The sequence below is a fragment of the Lipophrys pholis genome, assembly GCF_963383615.2.
Source record: "Lipophrys pholis genome assembly, chromosome: 9".
NCBI lineage: Eukaryota > Metazoa > Chordata > Actinopteri > Blenniiformes > Blenniidae > Lipophrys > Lipophrys pholis.
Genome location: NC_137639.1, coordinates 14,863,484 through 14,881,416, shown reverse-complemented (window position 1 = coordinate 14,881,416; position 17,933 = coordinate 14,863,484). Strand labels below are relative to the sequence as shown.

Sequence of the window (17,933 nt, the reverse complement as noted above, 5' to 3'; positions counted from 1 at the left end):
CACAGCCTTCAGTGAGATCATATGATCTCAGGGTGACAGCTGACCTTGTGTCCCACGTGCGGAAAAGTATTTCATGACCCTGCGGCCAAGCCAAAACATTAAGAATGCAGTTTACATAATTCATATGGGTCTGCAGGACAAGGGGAAAAAAAATAAAAAATCAGCCAATTTTTCTAACTTGGTGTTGACTTCTTAGGGGGCATTTTCTCTGTTTTGCTTCACCAACTCTTCCTCTTCCCTTGACCAGATGCTCAAATGAATATTAGACAATTCTAAGAAATTAAGCATTCATTAAAATCAGTGACATGCAGTATTGGAATTTTTTAAAATGCTTATTAAAATGGGTTGTGCAGTCACGTAGTGGCTTGTGCTCCTCACTCACAGCAGGAATTTTGAGTCTGGGTTGAAGGGCTTTCTGGGACGACTTTGCATGTCCTCACTGTACTTGCGTGTGTTTTTCGCACAGTTTATTGTATATCTGAGGTAAATGGCTTGAAATTGCTTGTACATGCGAATGTGAATGTGAGTATGTATGTGTGTGACTGTCTCTTTTTGCCCTGTGATGGACTGGTAATCTGCCTCGGGTGTAATAAGCTGGGATGGGGATAAAGTGGAGAACTGCCTAATGTGCTGCTGATCAATATTCAAATCATACAACTGAATGACGTTGGTGAACATTCCTACTGCAAGTCTCTGTGAAACTACTAGAAGAACCAAATAGATTTCTAGTTTAATCACTAAATTGCCGCACACACAACACATACTTATAGTTGTGTGTGTGTGTGTGTGTCAGTGCAGAAAGCTTCATTGATAGCTACACTCTGGTGATTGTCAGCTGCAGCTTCCTCCTTCTTACCAGAGGAGGATAATAATACTTATTACATTCAGAAAGTAGTCACTTCAAGAAATTTCATCCCGCGTTAGGGCAGTCGACTCTCTTACGGGTTATCTCAGGCCTATAACACGAATCACTTTGACTATCAAATAAAATTGGATGGATACTTGAACAGAGAGTGACAGGCACATACAAAGCAACATTTCTTCCTCCTGTGCTGCCTTGGTCCTTCTGTCAGTCATGTTCTGCTGAAACTTCACATTATTTTTTGAAAAGCAGCACTGCAGTACTGACTGCATGCATGACTTATTATTCCAGTATTTTCAATCTGTAGCGCTTCCAGGACCGAGATTCTCTCCAAGCGGGGCAAAAAGTAGTATCTGATGTAATGTCCATAAACAATGCTGACGCGTGGTGTGTGTGTGTGTGTGTGTGTGTGTGTGTGTGTGTGTGTGTGTGTGTGTGTGTGTGTGTGTGTGTGTGTGTGTGTGTGTGTGTGTGTGTGTGTGTGTGTGTGTGTGTGTGTGAGAGACTGAGCGCTTACATGTGTCCACTCCACTTACCAGTCGTTTAATGATCCTCAGAGTTGTGCGTGGAGTTTGGGGGACGTCAGTGTGCATTTGTGAGCGCAGCACGTGTGAGAAGCTTCGTAAACAGGAAGGTGAGAGACAGTCATCGCCCTCTCCACTGTACAGCTGCACCAGGAGGGACAGACACTGAAGAGACTCCTCGCACACTTCCTGGTTTTCAGAAGGCAGCTACATGGAGAGATTAACAGTTAAAGCATTAAGAAATATCCTTATTGTGTTTAAATCACTGCAACAACTTTTCTGATAACGCTAAACAAATCAACTCACTGACTTTTAGACTTTCAAGTGTTTTTACACCCAGCTTTCACCTCTGAAAAATGATTCCTACAATGTGATTTGTATCTTAAAAAAAAAAAAAAACAACAACAATCTGTAGCAAACTGCACAAAGTACAATGTGGTGTTGTTTTCATTGTGTTTATTGAGATTTGCATAAAGTTATCTGGTGGAAAAAAAATCATCATAGTCGATTTAACTCATTGACAGATACAGTGATTATTCTTTTAAACACATCTGTGATTAGAATATATTAGATATTCGTTCTTTTTTAGCACTTTCTGACTAGTACATACAGAATAGAGGAGAGTAGAATGTATTATCATTGTTTCAGAAACAAGAAACACTGGGCAGTTTAAACAGGTGGTGCAAAATGATGGGAAAAAACCCCAAGAGTAAACAAAAATATGAGAATAAGCAGTGTAAATCATGTTTACAGTATACATAACTGACTAATACTGAAATTTAGTGTTACGAAAAAACTATTTGTGTGGCCTTTTTAAAAGTCAGTTTGATGCTAAATTTGCATTGAGTGTATTCTCGATTTGGAGTCCTTCAACAGTTAAACTGTCATAAACATCTACTGCAGCCAGTAAATCACAACATGGCACTATTATGTGCACTATTAATCTTTACAGAAACATCTTTTTTCTATCACATGCAAGCTTGGCGACGTTAGATTGTAATCAGCACTCCTGCTCTCACCCACTAATCTCTCATGGGGCGAAGGGGCTGAGGCGGTGTCAGCTGCTCCCTCAACCCTCTCATTCACACTCAGACGCCCACCCAACACTCAATGTGTCAAGTATAAGTAAAAAGCTCTATTGTGCCCCAGGGGACCTCGTCTTCTCCCCCCCCCCCTTTCCCTCTTTCTCTTCTTTCCACTACATCCCAGAACGACTCAGCTTCTTCATGTAATAACTTTCAGAAGGCTGACATTACTCCTCTTTTAGATACGCTGCATTTATGGACCTGGTTCATTTCATTGAGAGGCATGAATCTAGCTTTCAAACAATTAATATTATGCAGCATTTTGGGTCACTAATAACACTAATAGCCGTGGAGTGAAACAACTGGAATTCAAGTATCGATATAACACAGTAAACGGCATTATTGGACTATCGGCATACGCTGGTGTTTGTATCAGGGAGACTTTACAGAGAGATTCTGAATAATTATATAAAACAAGCTTGTTTCTCTTGTTTGTGATAAATATGTGGTGATTCAGAAATGCCCCTATTTATAGGCAAAAAAAAAGAAAAGGATTTTAACTGTGAAGCTGAGTGCAGTCGGAAGGATAGAGGCTGTTTTGCATCACATATTTAACCACGTGTAGTGCCTGAGGGGGTGGAGATTTGATAGGCAGCAGTGATAAGAATTTCACATTTCCTCGGCAGAAAGGCCAACTTTGTGTTTCTGTTTTCGGGATATTATTTTAGATTCTGTTTGTACTCATTGTTATCGCAAAATACTGGAACCATTATTGCATTAACTGATCACTTTAGGAAATGAATATGATCATCTGGAATGTGAGACACATTGTTGGCTTTGTAAACAGGTAACAATGAAGCTGCTTGATTAACTTCATGAAACTGCCTGAGACAAACACACATTTGGAAAATGTATGAATATGAGGACCGTTAGCTGTCAAATAATAAGCAACACATTCACACTGAGAAAAACAGTTTCAAAGTAGGGTGCAGAAATGGAGTTTGTCTCTTGTCCTTCTATATTCCAGCATGTAGAAGTCACACTTACTGACTCACAAGACAACACAATTAACACATCATCATTAAAACACACATACAGTACATAGGTTTCTCTCTCTCTCTATCAAACATTTTAGCCAATGACCCATGCAGAAACAACCAAATATTTATGAATGCCGCCAAGACATTTACACGCGCGCACGCGCACGCACGCACGCACGCACGCACGCACGCACGCACGCACGCACGCACACGGGACCTGTGAGTGTCTCACCATGTGAATGAGGTGTGTGCTGAGCTGGCTCAGGGGTCTGTTGGCCAGCAGCAGCTTCTCCGCTGCCTCTGTCTCCACTGTTGGACGAGATAGCCTCTGGCTCTGTGTATACACACACACACACACACACACACACACATGCTGCGTTAAATCATTTATAGAGATTTGACAGTCAATAATGATGGATCCAGAGACCTGCCAAGACTTATTCTGACAGACAGACACCGACACAGGGAAACACACACTGATAGACTGTGGGAGAAAAGTTTTTTTTGTTATTTGCATGAGATGTGTTATTTTATTTCTTTAGCCAAGCTGTATAGCGAACAACATACTGACTGTAGGTTGAACAGTTTTCCTTGCCACGCCAAGTTATTATTTGCATCTCGTTAAGACTTCAATTTCTCCAAATCCTCCATTTTCCCCCCTGCCCTTCATCATTAGCACCTCTGTGCCTTACTTTGGCTTATTTTAGTTCAGTCCATGCCTACAGTGGAACTTCAGGCCAATTAGCGGTGGAATAATGTGATTAATACTGGCACACAGTTTCTCTCTCTCTCTCTCTCCCAAAGTCACTCCTCCTCAGCTATGCTCTTTTTTTTCCTTCTGCTGTATATATAATCTCTGACTTGCTCTCCCTTGACCAACTGACTAATAGTTTGGGGAGAGCGGTCTAGTCACGTCCTCTCTCCTTATCAGACCTTATTACCCAAATGAATTTGGCTTGGGCCGAAGTTTTCTTTTTAATGAGCTTTGCATTACTCGCAGAATTGATTTCCGCTGCACATTCTGCTTGCTTCTTTTTCCATCGCTGTCTCTCCTTCTATCTCTCCATCCTTCTCCGTCTTCTGTCCTTCTCTCTCTCACCCAGTCTTTTACCCTGCCTCCACTTTAGTCCCCCCCCCCCCCCCCGCAGTCCAGACATTAATATGTATGCATTGGGCTGGGGTGCACACTATGGGGAGATGGGGGCTGGTGTGTGAGAGTGTTTGGTGAGTGTGCGCGTGTGTATGTGTGTATGTGTGCGTGCGTGTTCTTATGTGTCTATGTAGTGAGGCAAGCTGAGGACAAAGCCAGCGGTGATAATGAGGCCGCAGGGACACAGCCAGACTGGCCCCTCAGTGTATGCCTGTATATCAGTGTGTGTGTGTGTGTGTGTGTGTGTGTGTGTGTGTGTGTGTGTGTGTGTGTGTGTGTGTGTGTGTGTGTGTGTGTGTGTGTGTGTGTGTGTGTGTGTGTGTGTGTGTGTGTCCCAGGGACTCAGGACCTCATCCGCTTTCTCCTGAGTCCACAACTTCAATATTGCAGTTCCTTAAACCTGCTGGCTTTCACTGCATACATCAAGGGTCACACACACTCACAAACACACACATACACACACCTTCAGGGACATAACACAAGGGCAGCATTTTCAGGAAGTTGACTTTATGATTCTGTTAGTGAATCCGCGCTCACGAGAAATAAAGTTGGTAAATGTTGGTAGCCATGATAGTTTAGTTTTACCATACCACACATTGGTCCCCCACACATTTCCCACATTGTTTTACAAAAATGCCTGTAACTTTGATTAAGAAAAAAAACCCAAAACAAAACAGATGTAAGTTTTATCAAATATATTTGTACGGTCTTCAGCCCTTCTGTTTTTACTATAGTGGTCAAACAAGAACTTCAGTTCATATTTCGTCCTTTGTGCTGTGTTTGATTATTCGTACCTGCAGTGCGGAGCGGACAACGACTGATGTTTGCTTGAGGATACTGTGAAGCAGTTCCAAAAGGGCTTGTAACACAAGATGGCAGACGTTTCTCCCAGCAGCCCCCTCTGCGTCCAGGTGGGCTCCTGCAGCCTTTGAGAGGGTAGTGACCACCGTCTCTATGAGACCTGCGAAGCAGAGATAAAGATCACCATGAGAAGGCTGCACCAGATCTAATTATATAAAGTCTTCTTCAGCTGAGAGCAACTAGCTTACATATTTTCTGATGGTTCTTAATGCTTGATAGAAAAAAAACACTTAAGCGGTATTCAAATAATCAAATGCTGGGAAAGTAAAAACAAAAACAAAGAACAAAAAAGCAAAAAACATCTGTATGTGGCGGTATCAGTTCTGTAACTAATATCCAAAGAAATAATTTAATGACATGTACGTCTGTCCTTAATAACAAAAAGCAACTGAACAAGCAGTATCTACTCCTTATACACACGTTTATAGACACTTACATGTCGTACTGACCTCATAAAGATTTATTGAAGACTCACAATAATATCCCACAATGCAAAGCACTGAAACAATCCTCTCCTTTCTATTCACAGTAGCTTTTTGAAACAGAACTAAATACAACCCTAACCCTGATTTCGAAGGAGGTCTGTGGGAGAAGTACGCTTGCGCTCATGCAGCATTCTCATGCTATGCAATGGTCTCTTCTGGGGCAAACCAGAACTTTAGTTTCTGGTTCAATTTTCACTGCTGAGGCTTCCTGAGCAAAGCCCTCAATGCTCAACTGCTGGGTTTGCGTCAAGAAGGGCTTTCGGGGTAAAATGTTTGACAAACCAAACATGCAGATCAAACGTGAGCAGTCAAAATGCACTTTTCTCCTCTCTCTATTCTCACTGTCTAGTTCGGACCTGGACACTATAAGACCCACGGGTCGCATGCAGCCCTTTGATGGTTTCTCATTGGCCCCTGAGTGAACATGATGTACACAATACAACTGCTTTGCTTTTACTTTGGAGATTATTTTTCCAGTATATGTAGTTCTTGCTTATGGGTGCAAATGAACTGTCTTCATTGTGTTAAAATATTAGAAAGAAAAATATTATATATATATATATATATATATATAAAAAAAAAAACATGCAGAGAAAGACAAGAACTCCAGAGCAGTCCTAGTTTTTCATGTGGCTCCATCATGAAATTGAATCGCTCACCCCTGTCGAGCTGGAGCTGGCCTTTTAAGACAGTGTTACAAAGCTCACTTTGAATTTAAAATGAAGTTATTGGGACATTAATTTATGTACCTAAACAGCTTAATCAAGTCACATCTGATCATGAAGTTAAAAGAAAAGGCTTTTCCTGATCCAAAATAAATGTGCATTTTCACAAAGCATGCATTTCAAGAAAGAACAAACACAATCAGGTCCAATAACAACACTATTCATTATTTATTAAGGGCTCACTAAACAGACAATAACAAATCAAGGCTGCTGACCTTCATGCTACAAACAACCAACAGATCTCTCTCTGTACCTGTTGGTTTAAATAAATAATAGTAAATCAAATCCTATCTGAACCGAAGCCTTGAATTACCTGTGTACCCATCTATTAATCCATCCATCTTCTAAACCACTCCAGCCCACTTGAGGTAGCAGAGATGCTGGAGCCAAATCCAGCTGGCTATGGAAACACACTGCGCAGGTCCTCAATCCATCACAGGGAAAACGCAAACAACCACACACAGTCACATTTATGCTTACGGGCAAGTTAGAATCCTCGATTCTCATCACACATGTTTAGGAAACCAGAGTTCCCAGAGAAAAGCCCCACATACATAGGGAGGAAATATAGACTCGGCACAAAAACACCCCAGAGTCCAGAATCCATCTGGGGAGAAATGTGAAAGTTCTAACCATGACATCACCACGCATTCAAATAGTTTAACATAATAATCATAAAAAGGACAAATTCTTAAAAATGGTAGTATCAACACACTTGGTTTAAAGATTGGTAACGCAAGCAGCATCAACAAAAAGAAGCCCAATAAGATAAGAGCTAATCTAAAAAGACTTTCAGTTATTTTCTTTTCTTTCTTTTTTTTTTTAAATTTCTTTCGTAACGCATCCCTTCAGAGGAAATCCTCCATTGTACATCATGAGGCCGCTAACCGGCGCATTTCAAAGAACAGCACTTTAAGTGCGAACTCATGTTCTACTGCATATTACATTTTCCATGACCGAAGAAGCATTTTACTGGCAGGTACGTGTAGCGAGCTATTGTAAGCATCCTGGTGTCGTCGTACAATAAGTCACGCATGGATACTCACAGGACAGTTTCTGCCTGTGCTCGCTTGAGATCATGTACCAGCATGACTAATGCATTCCAGTGAATGCACACGGCGAGAACACTCAGACAATCACTACGTCCAACGTTGCTTTTATTTTCCATTTTTGAGCACAAGAAAGATGAATTATGAATTTCACAGAGGAAATACTTCACGTTTTATTTCAAACCGATTTTTTATTAAGAATGTCAATTCTTAGTATTTTTGTGAATTAAAGTGCAACACAATAATGAGCTCTTAAACTTGGCTATTGTCACCAAAACAAATTAATATTCTGTCAAACTACTTCATAAATAATTAGACAGGCTGCTCCACTGGAGACAAATGAATCAAAGAAACATCTCTGCTGTTAATACAATATGACAATACAGTCTCATTCACATCTGAAGTCCACTCTTGATATTTCCTTAGATGTACTTGTATGTTCTGTTATTACCTGCTAATAAATGCTGACATCATTATGGACAAGGCCTCTTTACTGCAAACAGTGTTCAATGTTTTCTATTGACTTAGAATTCCTTAATCCAAACTAAAAATTGCTTCACTTGTGTATCAAAAGGAAGAAGTTCAAATTAAAAGCACGCAAAGCAACAAAGTGGTGCTGTGTGGTGGAATGCCTATGAGATAACAACAGTAACAGGGGCTGCACAGTGGTGCAGAGCGAAGCTACCCACTGTTCGATCCTGGGCTTGGGGGCCTATGTGGCGTCTCTAATTGCCTGTAGGTGTGAATGGGAGTGTGTGTGATTGTCTGTCTCTCTGTGTGGCTCTTTGATGAACTTGCTTGCCTTCACCCAACTCGAAGATGGAGGAGTAGGTGGAATAAAAGTACACATATGACCTCAGCATCCAACTGAATGCAAGACCCTGTTGTTAAATTATTTGACATCATCGGCCATGGCTGATCATACAATCTGACAACGTTGGATATGTTTTGATCACAGATTTAATGCGGCCTCCACAGTGGAACTTGTTTTTCACCTGTGATCAAATGCAGAAAGTAAACAATGTGAAGAGATCATGTTGGTACACATGGAACTATTTAATCCGCCCCGTTGCTGTGACTGCGGCTGCATGTTGAAGATGGAGTGAATTACTGGAGGCAATCATGAGTTGATTGGACTTGTATGGACTGCACAGTCTTGATTGGACATGACTTCATTGTTTTCAGAATATTAACCAAAGTCCTTTTACAAATTAATAGTTAGTGTGAAAGAAAATACCTCACCAAAACATTTACATCGACATGAGAAAAACATGGTCTCTAAGCAGATTTACATAGACGCGAGCTGGAGATGAAAAAGAAAACTAGAAAACTCTCACAGCTAATTTATTTGTCTCAATTTGCATATCCTGAGTGTTTGTGCAGTTTAATCCTCTGTCTTGAAGGCTCCAACAGAGATTTTTTAGCCGTTTTTTATAAATTCACCTGCATCACTGTGCAAAGTGGATTTTATAAACTTGTAAACAATAGGTGTGGCTGCAGCACGATGCGGCTCTGCACTGAAATGGAGTTCAATACACAAGATTACCAATGTCCAACTATATAAAGAATGAATTAAACTATGAAAAGAATAAATGAAGCACACCAACAATCAAACACATGGGCTGGATGTATGGGGAAAATGTTCAGTCTGGAGCTTTTTAGCTACAAACTGTTGTCTTGGTGCAGCGCTGGTGTGGCTTTGGCCACCGCATCGTTTCTATTGGTCATTAGCAGCAGTCACACTTTGTGCTGCAGCGAAATGCCGTTTGTGAAATTTCTGTGAGAAGGTGCTCTCAGGATCTCTGCAAACCTCCCTCACTGTACGATGTACGACGACAGATTTTAACATGCGATCATAGACACTGGCACAACTGCCTTTCAACGGAGAAAATTGTGCATCGCTGCCTTTCAGTTAGGTTTGTTCTCCTGTCTGGCTTTCAGTCTGCTATTTGTGATATAGAGCTGCTTGAATGTTTCGGACTCACATGAACGCATGCAAGCACGTATTCAAGCAAATGCTTCTACTGTAGATATCGTTCACCAGTTCACACAGTAAAAACTGTTTATGGTGACACGGCAGAGCAACCCTCTCTTGTGCACAATGCATTAAACTCAACGACAAATTCAGATTTGTTTACGTGTGAAGCGGGTACATAAATAAAGCAAATCAGCATTGCAGCAGCTGGAAAATTCATTCGGTCCATGCGAACAAGTAAATTTAGAAATGTCACATATGTGTAAACGTTACCTGTGCAATTTAGGGCCAGGTGAATAATTCATGAGGTAAAAATCACTGTGTTCTGTCCCATTTTGGCATGTTTGACTTTCTCTAAGTTAAAAATAGACATTGTACAATGCTTTGCGGTGTTATCTATTTATACACCACTGAAAAATGAGTTCTATTGGGAATGAACAGAACGGAAAGCTCAGAGCACTGCTGTATACAAAGAGGAAAAGTTTTCCAGGGATAGAAAAAACCTCTGCTAAACCTCTTACATACACTTAAAGTCTTTAAAATAGCACAGTCTCTCCATGTTATCACAGACGTATGAGGTATCCTCATCAAAGACAGTTATGTATTCTACGTTTGAATTAGAGGTGGACCTGACGTGCTTCATAGATAGAAATGGTGTGCTTGGCTGAGATAAATAGACTAGAATACTCAGCATAAAGCAATTCCGCATAGTAAAAAATTTTTTAAAAGGCTGGACAAGTACAAGAGGGATATATTTACTTTACTTTACTCAAAAGTGCACTGAAACATTTAATTTGTACGTAAAATGTTGGAAACGCAGAGCTTATGAAACACAACACAGGCTACATCATGACTTAGTGTGTCAGACAGAACTGCTACGGGCGATAATCACTATATTGTCATGTACTGTCTTAAAAAATGTGTAGTATATTACACTAGAATATTCATACTTGTATGTACGCATAATAAAAAATGACAATCATGCATCTAACACAAAATAAACATAAATGTATGATGCAGCATCATCTTAAATGTTTACTTACTTAGGTGTGAAGCTTAAAACAACAGTAGTATAATTTGGGAAAGGAGCATTATTATTGAGTGGACAAATCAAAGAGAAACTGATATTAAAAAAAATTTAAAAATGTAAAAATCTCAGGAAAATACTGTATTTTTCAAACTATAGGTCACACTTGTTTGACTGGTCATGCAAGTTATATTTAGAAGGGACCAAAATATACCAGAGCACATCATCCGGGACCTCCAGTCAACACCGTATGAAACAGAACGGTGCTACAGCACCACCAAATGACATTATATCAGAAATATTTGACTGACGGGACAAGCTAAATGTCACCTAATATAAAAAAAAGCTGCACAGCAGATCCTAGAAACCATTAAGGGACTGAAGAAAAGCAGAGAAAACTGTCACGATGATGAAGAAAATGAAGAACGCTAATCATGGGTTAAAACAGCCAGAGGTGAAGGAACAAATAAAGAGATGGTTCTCGAGCAGCAGGAATTCACCGATTGATATTGCAGTTACAGAATGTATGCGAATGTGAAAATAAATGCGACTTATACACCAGTGTGACTTATAGATTTTTTTTCCCACCGATGCGACTTAAAGTGCGGAAAACACGGTAATCAGTAACCAATTTCAGATGGAAAAATCTAAATGCAAAATCCACATGAACTAGACAGGACTGGTTCAGAAGCAGAACCTCCTCTGAGTTTCCTACAAGAAAAGGACAGGGTCAAAGAAAAAAACAAGATGATCTGAGCAGATTAAACGCCGGGACGAACCTTGAAGACCTTCAAGGATTCCAAAGGCATATATCTAGAGCCCAAGGACAAGTTCAATTAATTACAGGAAAACCACACTTTAATTAACTGTCACCTTGTTAGCATCCCAACCAACACTAATTGCAGGAAACGCTTTGGGTATGAACACATCTGATGCTCTACATGCTCTGCATTTGTCCATATTCTTCTTAAAGCACGTGCTCTGCTTGGCAGTAAGCCTGCAAAAACGGGTCTCAAATCCACACTCTCACCAGAAAAGCCCAAGGCCACATACCTTTGTATAATCAGATTACAAGCCAGACTGTCATAAACCTGTCCTCAAATCAAGACCGATCCTTTAACAAGCCAATAAAAATAAAAAATCGTTCTTGAGACATCATCTCTTATATCAGCTTGATGTTATTTTTTTTCTCCTCTCACATCTGTCTGTCTGTCTGTCTCACTATCAAACTGTCACTCAATTTAACCTCCAATTTTCTCTTCTATCAACTTAACGCTCAATTCTGTTTCTTACCCAAATGCACTACATTTTCTCGCTGCGCATCTCATTCTTCCCCCGTCACCTCTCTGCAACCCTTTTTAACCCCAGTTTGGCTCTTCTGGATCTACCGGCTTCTCTCTCTCTCTCTCTCTCTCTCTCTCTCTCTCTCTCTCTCTCTCTCTCTCTCTCTCTCTCTCACACATGCTTTTTACCGTCATATTTTTCTTTCTGTTTTTCTGTTCTTTCTCCATATCTCTGTCTCTCTTTCTTTGCTCTCTCTGTCTTCATTCCCCAGGGGGTATTATCTCAGTCAGAGGCAAATCTGCCCAATTATAAACCTCATCTCCTCTCTCTTCCTCTCCCCAACACACACTGGGTGCTGCTGCATCCAGTTACTCACACACACACACACACACACACACACACACACACACACACACACACACACACACACACACACACACACACACACACACACACACACACACACACACACACACACACACACACACACACACACACACACACACACACACACACACACACAGTTGTCTTGCACATACACAGAAAAAAAGCACAAATGCATCCACACAAGCATGAAAAACCCACATCTCTATTTTGCTCTTCTTCTGTCTATTTCACCGCCTCACAACAACACAACACAACGTGTACACACACACACACACACACGCACACACACACACACACACACGCACACACACACACACACACACACACACACACACACACACACACACACACACACACACACACACACACACACACACACACACACGCAAATGGGCGCACACGCACAGAAACACACCGCCCTACCCCTCCTCTCTCTGTCACACCTTAAAAAGCCAATTATACACGCTTCCTCCCTCTTCCTCTTCTCTCTCTCTCCCTTCCTTCCTTCTTGCCATTGCCACACTGATCTGGAGAGAACCACAGAGAAAACAAGGGAGGAAGAGGAGAAGAGAAGACTGAAGGGAAGCCCAAAATAGAGGATAGGAGAGAGGGTTAAATTGGGAGCACAAGGACAAGGAAGGAAAGGAGATGAGGTGACACAATGTGAGCTGAGTAGATTGGAAAAGTGGACGAAAATAGGGATCCGAGGAGAATGACTAAATAAAGGGAGGCAGAGTAGGAGAGAAGGGAAGAAGGGAAGAGAGGAGTGGAGATAGCGTTAATTGCCAGGCCAGTATTAGTGCTGGGTTGACAGTTTCTTGTTGAGAAGAGAGCTGATTGGATGATAATGATGCTGACTACTGAACAGCCGCACTGCTGACCCAATGGAAATAGAGGGAGAGGAGGGTTGATAGAAGATAGTATACCGAGGAAAAGATGGATAGAATGAGACAGAACATAATGAGTGAACGGAAAAGAGAGAAATAACAACAGGCCCCAAATAGAAATTTGACAAGCAAGTTTTGTGTTGTCATTGCTGCTGAGAGCTGCAATTACACTGTTGAACTGTGAGTCCAACACATTGCAGGAAAGCAGCAATGTTCATATTTGTCCACATTCCTAATTTAACTGCCTTCATTCTCTAATGTTAAATTTAGTCTATTGGTTGCAGTTGACATCCACACGGGACCCGGTACGGATTCAAAGGCAGACTTGAGGTGGGAATCCTTACCACTGCACCAACGTGCGGCCTACTTTACTATTTCTTCATTCTTGTTAGAGAATTAACCCTCAGCTTCTGCAAATAGTTCTCATTCCAAGAGAAAGCACAACAGAATTTGATTCCTCCCGATAGATTCACTGGAATCACTTGCAACTGGCAGGAAATTCTAATATGAGGTTTCGCCATCCCTGAAGGACTAAAAGCAATGCCTCTGCCTGAGGCACACATGAACACACAGCAAAGGTTGTTGACCTGAATAAGGAATGCATTGTCAACAAGCAACAACAATAACTAATGTGAGAGTAGACGCCTGATTCCAACGAACTGTGCAGTAGTGCAGCCGGGTCAATGACAGATAGGCCTGTAGGACTCACTTACCTCTCCCACAGTCAAAACCAACAGCTTAACGGAGCGCAAAAAAACAAAAATGGAGTGCAGAGAAAAGTGGCATTGTCATGCATGATGTACACAAATGTGCTGTACCTCGCTGATATAGTGGCTGGTGATCCAGGGAAGTGTTTCCACACAGATTACACAGCAAGACGACTGCATTCTGCACCAACCCACTCGTGAGGATACTGCTGTTGGCCTGGAAAAGTAAAGTGACAGTGACAGGACAACTGCAGGTTAGCTTATAAATAACAATAAGCCTAGAGTTGAAGGGTACGAAGAGGGGCTTACTGTGTAATTTGCCTGAGCATGTATGTTTTTAAGCTTGACAAACTCTGGGTTTATGATAATGCGTGGTGCAACATGTTCCCTTCATAGCCAAAAGCTAAGTAAACACATTTATTTCATTCCATTGGTTGGAAACATTGTGCCGAATAAAAGCTTCATGACCTGCAGAGGCTCGTGCTGAAATATGAGAAACATACACACATTGTCTCAAACAATCGCCCAGGAATCAACACATGCGTTGTCTCCGGTTTGAAGAGCATGAAAAAGTCAACAGTGAGGTATGATATTACAACCCAGAAGAAGACATTTCTTGCTGTTAACACGACACATCTTGATAATGGGCCACAAGTTACAAAAATAGATGAAAGAGGCAAAAACTCTGCAAATATTGCCATTTTAAATCAATTAGTCATTGAAAAGTATATTTTGTCTTTTACTGGTTTACCAGCTCATTAGAGTTTCAGTTTATTAATTACAAAGTCATCTACTTGATATTTGTAAATATCAGTAAAGTCATGTTTCACCAACTAAAATGTTTTTGGACATTTTCAAATGGGCTTCTTTGTTGTTATTATTGGTATATTCTCTTTTCAATATAGATTTCCATGACATGTCAGCTGACAATTGAAAGGTAATATTGTGAGTTTCTATCTGAGGTGAATATTGCGATCTCCCTACATTAAAAATAGCCATCAGTCCACAATGTTGAACAAAAGGTCAAATCAATCCTTTCTTTTAGAGGACAGCGAAGTTGTGACCTGTTGTAAAGAAGTTTGTAAAAGCTTGGGTCGGTAGCCTCCATCATTCACCCATTTTCATGTCTTTGCCTCTTTTTCCCCTCTTTGCGCTTCCTCACCTTTTCTTGCTTCTCCTTATAAATACTTCTCTGCATCCTTCTACTGTAATTCACTTCTCCTGCCCAGATTTCACCATTTGATCCTCTACGAGATACATCAGCTCTGCCTGCGGGGTCTCTGCACATCAGTATGATCTGTGTACGGACTGATAAACCTGACTGGTACTCATCATGTGCTGGCCTGAGGCTGAAGACAATGACATTAGTTCACGCCTAGGACAACCTGCCTGTCAGGAGCAACAGATAACAAAGCTATTTTGACATCTGACAGTAATAAACCATAAAAGAAAAAAGTGTAGCGTACCTTAGTGATGCCATAAACCTGACAAAACACAGTGAGGAATGAAAAACCAAACTTCATCTTGCTCCCTGTCCTGCTGCCTAAATTATCAAGCGCATATCTAGCGTCAGTAAAGTAGGATTTGTGTTCGCCTTCATGGAATCCATTCTGAACAATCTTTCGCCTCCTGGAGCATAATAACAAGCCAGTAGAAAAACCACACTCCAGCCAGCATCCTGAGGTCCTTTTATGTCAGATGCAGAACTACTTCATCATCTAGACAAATACAATTAGGCGAGTTTCTCCATGACAAGCTTGATCACCAGTGACAGGTATAATCAATCCAGATCAGAGAGTTTCAGGCAGCATAAATCAATCTAAATGTGAGCAATATAGACAGGGTAAATGGACGCAGACATGACCGGTTCGGACAGGAGTAAACAATCAGGGGGACGAGTTAATCAGGCAGTTGGATAACAGTGTTTAACATTCTGCATCAGCTAGTTGGGGCTGGACAGGCAGCCATGCAGAACACTGATTATTAAGTGGCCATGTGTGCCTCTCAAACACAAATGGTTCGCTCCAGTGCAAGTGATTTGGTCTGCTGAAGACAGATTGTACCATGTTGGTTGGTTGGTGTGTGTGTGTGTGTGTGTGTGTGTGTGTGTGTGTGTGTGTGTGTGTGTGTGTGTGTGTGTGTGTGTGTGTGTGTGTGTGTGTGTGTGTGTGTGTGTGTGTGTGTGTGTGTGTGTGTGTGTGTGTGTGTGTGCAAACAGGGTCAGGTGAAGTAGATTGTTTACGAGAAACATTGTTATGCTTCACTTCACTGATAAGAGACAAGTGCTGTGCGTTTGTGTGTAAAAGCTTGTGTGCAGCCTTAATAGTGGAGTCCATATTCCCACTCTATTAACCCTCCCTCCTCTCTATTGCTGACCTGCCAGTCAATTACACAAGCCCTCTAATAGGTCAACACCACTCAGACTTATTTACATAAATACATCTAAAAGGGTTAGCCAGAGTGAATGAGAGGGGAAAGAGAAGGAAGGAGACAGAATGGAAGGGTGTTAGAATAAAGTAGAGCCAAAATGAGAATAAACTAAAAAATCTAATCAGAAATTGATCAAATAAATCAATAACACATTTACAGGTTGGCTGATTGACAATGAACTGAGCAACTCAGCTTCGTCTCTTACCAGAATGATCTGAAAGACTCCAGGGAGGATGCTGCTGTTTTGGATCAATCTGAAAAAACAGAAAAGAGAGCAGGGACATATAAAGCATGGGTGGGAAACTGAGAGTGATCAAAATAATTCAACACAATCACTACATTCCTCATGCATGCCGCTTGCAAACATACTGACTGCTTCTGGTACCAGTGGACCAGTGAGGTGAGACAAAAGCTGAGAAATGTAGCAGAGGAAGAGACAGGAGACGAGAGGGAAAGAGGTGATGAGAGTTAAGCAAAAGATGCAGTAAGAGAAGATTACATTTGACAAGGAAAAAGGAGAAGGTAGATTAGAGAAGAATAGATGGGATTTGCAGAGAGACGACTGGGTTGTGGAGGAACGTATGAATGGAAGGGAGAGGGAGCAAATCGAAATAAAACGTCAGAAGGATTAGGGTTACACAGCGTATTGCAGATTTTCTTTTATCGGAATGTCAAAATAGACAGTCATAAAGAAAGCAAAATCAGATGAACCCCAGTAGGTGGGTATCTAGGTTGATGTAAGGGTGTGAAATCACAAAATGTGTGAAGAAATACACACTGGGCGAGAGAAAGTTTACTGTGTTTTGAAACAACAAATCTCAATGCATAATAAAAAGATAATCACCAAAGCACATGATCATCCTGTCTTTGTGCTATAAGACTTGAGCATGTGCTGTGCTTATACTTATCACAAATCATATTATCACAATTCTTGCCAAGTGTATTGCATGTTCACCTGATGGTGTGCAGCCCTAATAAGGATACATCCACACGGAAAAACTCCAGAGAAAAGCTGAGGTGGAGAGTAGAAATGAGAGGGAGGGAGAGAGATGGATCTCTTTATTAGCAATGGCATTCTGTCTAGTAACTGATTAAGGTTCTTTGATTTACAACCAATCACGACATGGCCAGACTGTCTACCTATATGCACACACATCTTGTTTATGTGTTTGCGTCTGTGTTCATTAGAAAGCAAGAAATCACTCTGGCCGTAATGGGAGCAAAGCTACCTTAAATCAAACAAGTGCTAATATGCTGAAGGGAACATAGCCACTGGTTAAAAAGAATGTGTCTTCATCCTCACCATGATTTATTGCTCGTCTCTCAGGGATTAAACATTTAATAGAAACCTTTTTTATATATATATAAACAAGCGGATTGAACAGTGTCTAATAGAATTTTAGTGGCACACGATGTTACACCTACAATCACCAGTACACTCTTTCAAGACTGAACAGGGACATTCAGTTAAAGCCAATGACGATCATTCTTCTTCTGAGTGTGTCTGACCTGGAA

General features: G+C 41.0%; 1 protein-coding gene across 1 annotated transcript in view; it reads right to left on the bottom strand.

The window, feature by feature from the left end:
• The window catches only part of ulk4 (unc-51 like kinase 4), a gene marked incomplete at its 5' end in the record, with an annotated part of 69,537 nt that overhangs the window by 7,458 nt on the left and 44,146 nt on the right, over window positions 1–17,933 (bottom strand). Inside the window, 5 exons of the mRNA XM_080472102.1 lie at window positions 1,399–1,593; window positions 3,684–3,785; window positions 5,396–5,562; window positions 14,100–14,205; window positions 16,624–16,672. Of these exons, the coding sequence (XP_080328228.1) occupies window positions 1,399–1,593; window positions 3,684–3,785; window positions 5,396–5,562; window positions 14,100–14,205; window positions 16,624–16,672 (619 nt within the window). The remainder of the gene's footprint in view (window positions 1–1,398; window positions 1,594–3,683; window positions 3,786–5,395; window positions 5,563–14,099; window positions 14,206–16,623; window positions 16,673–17,933) is intronic.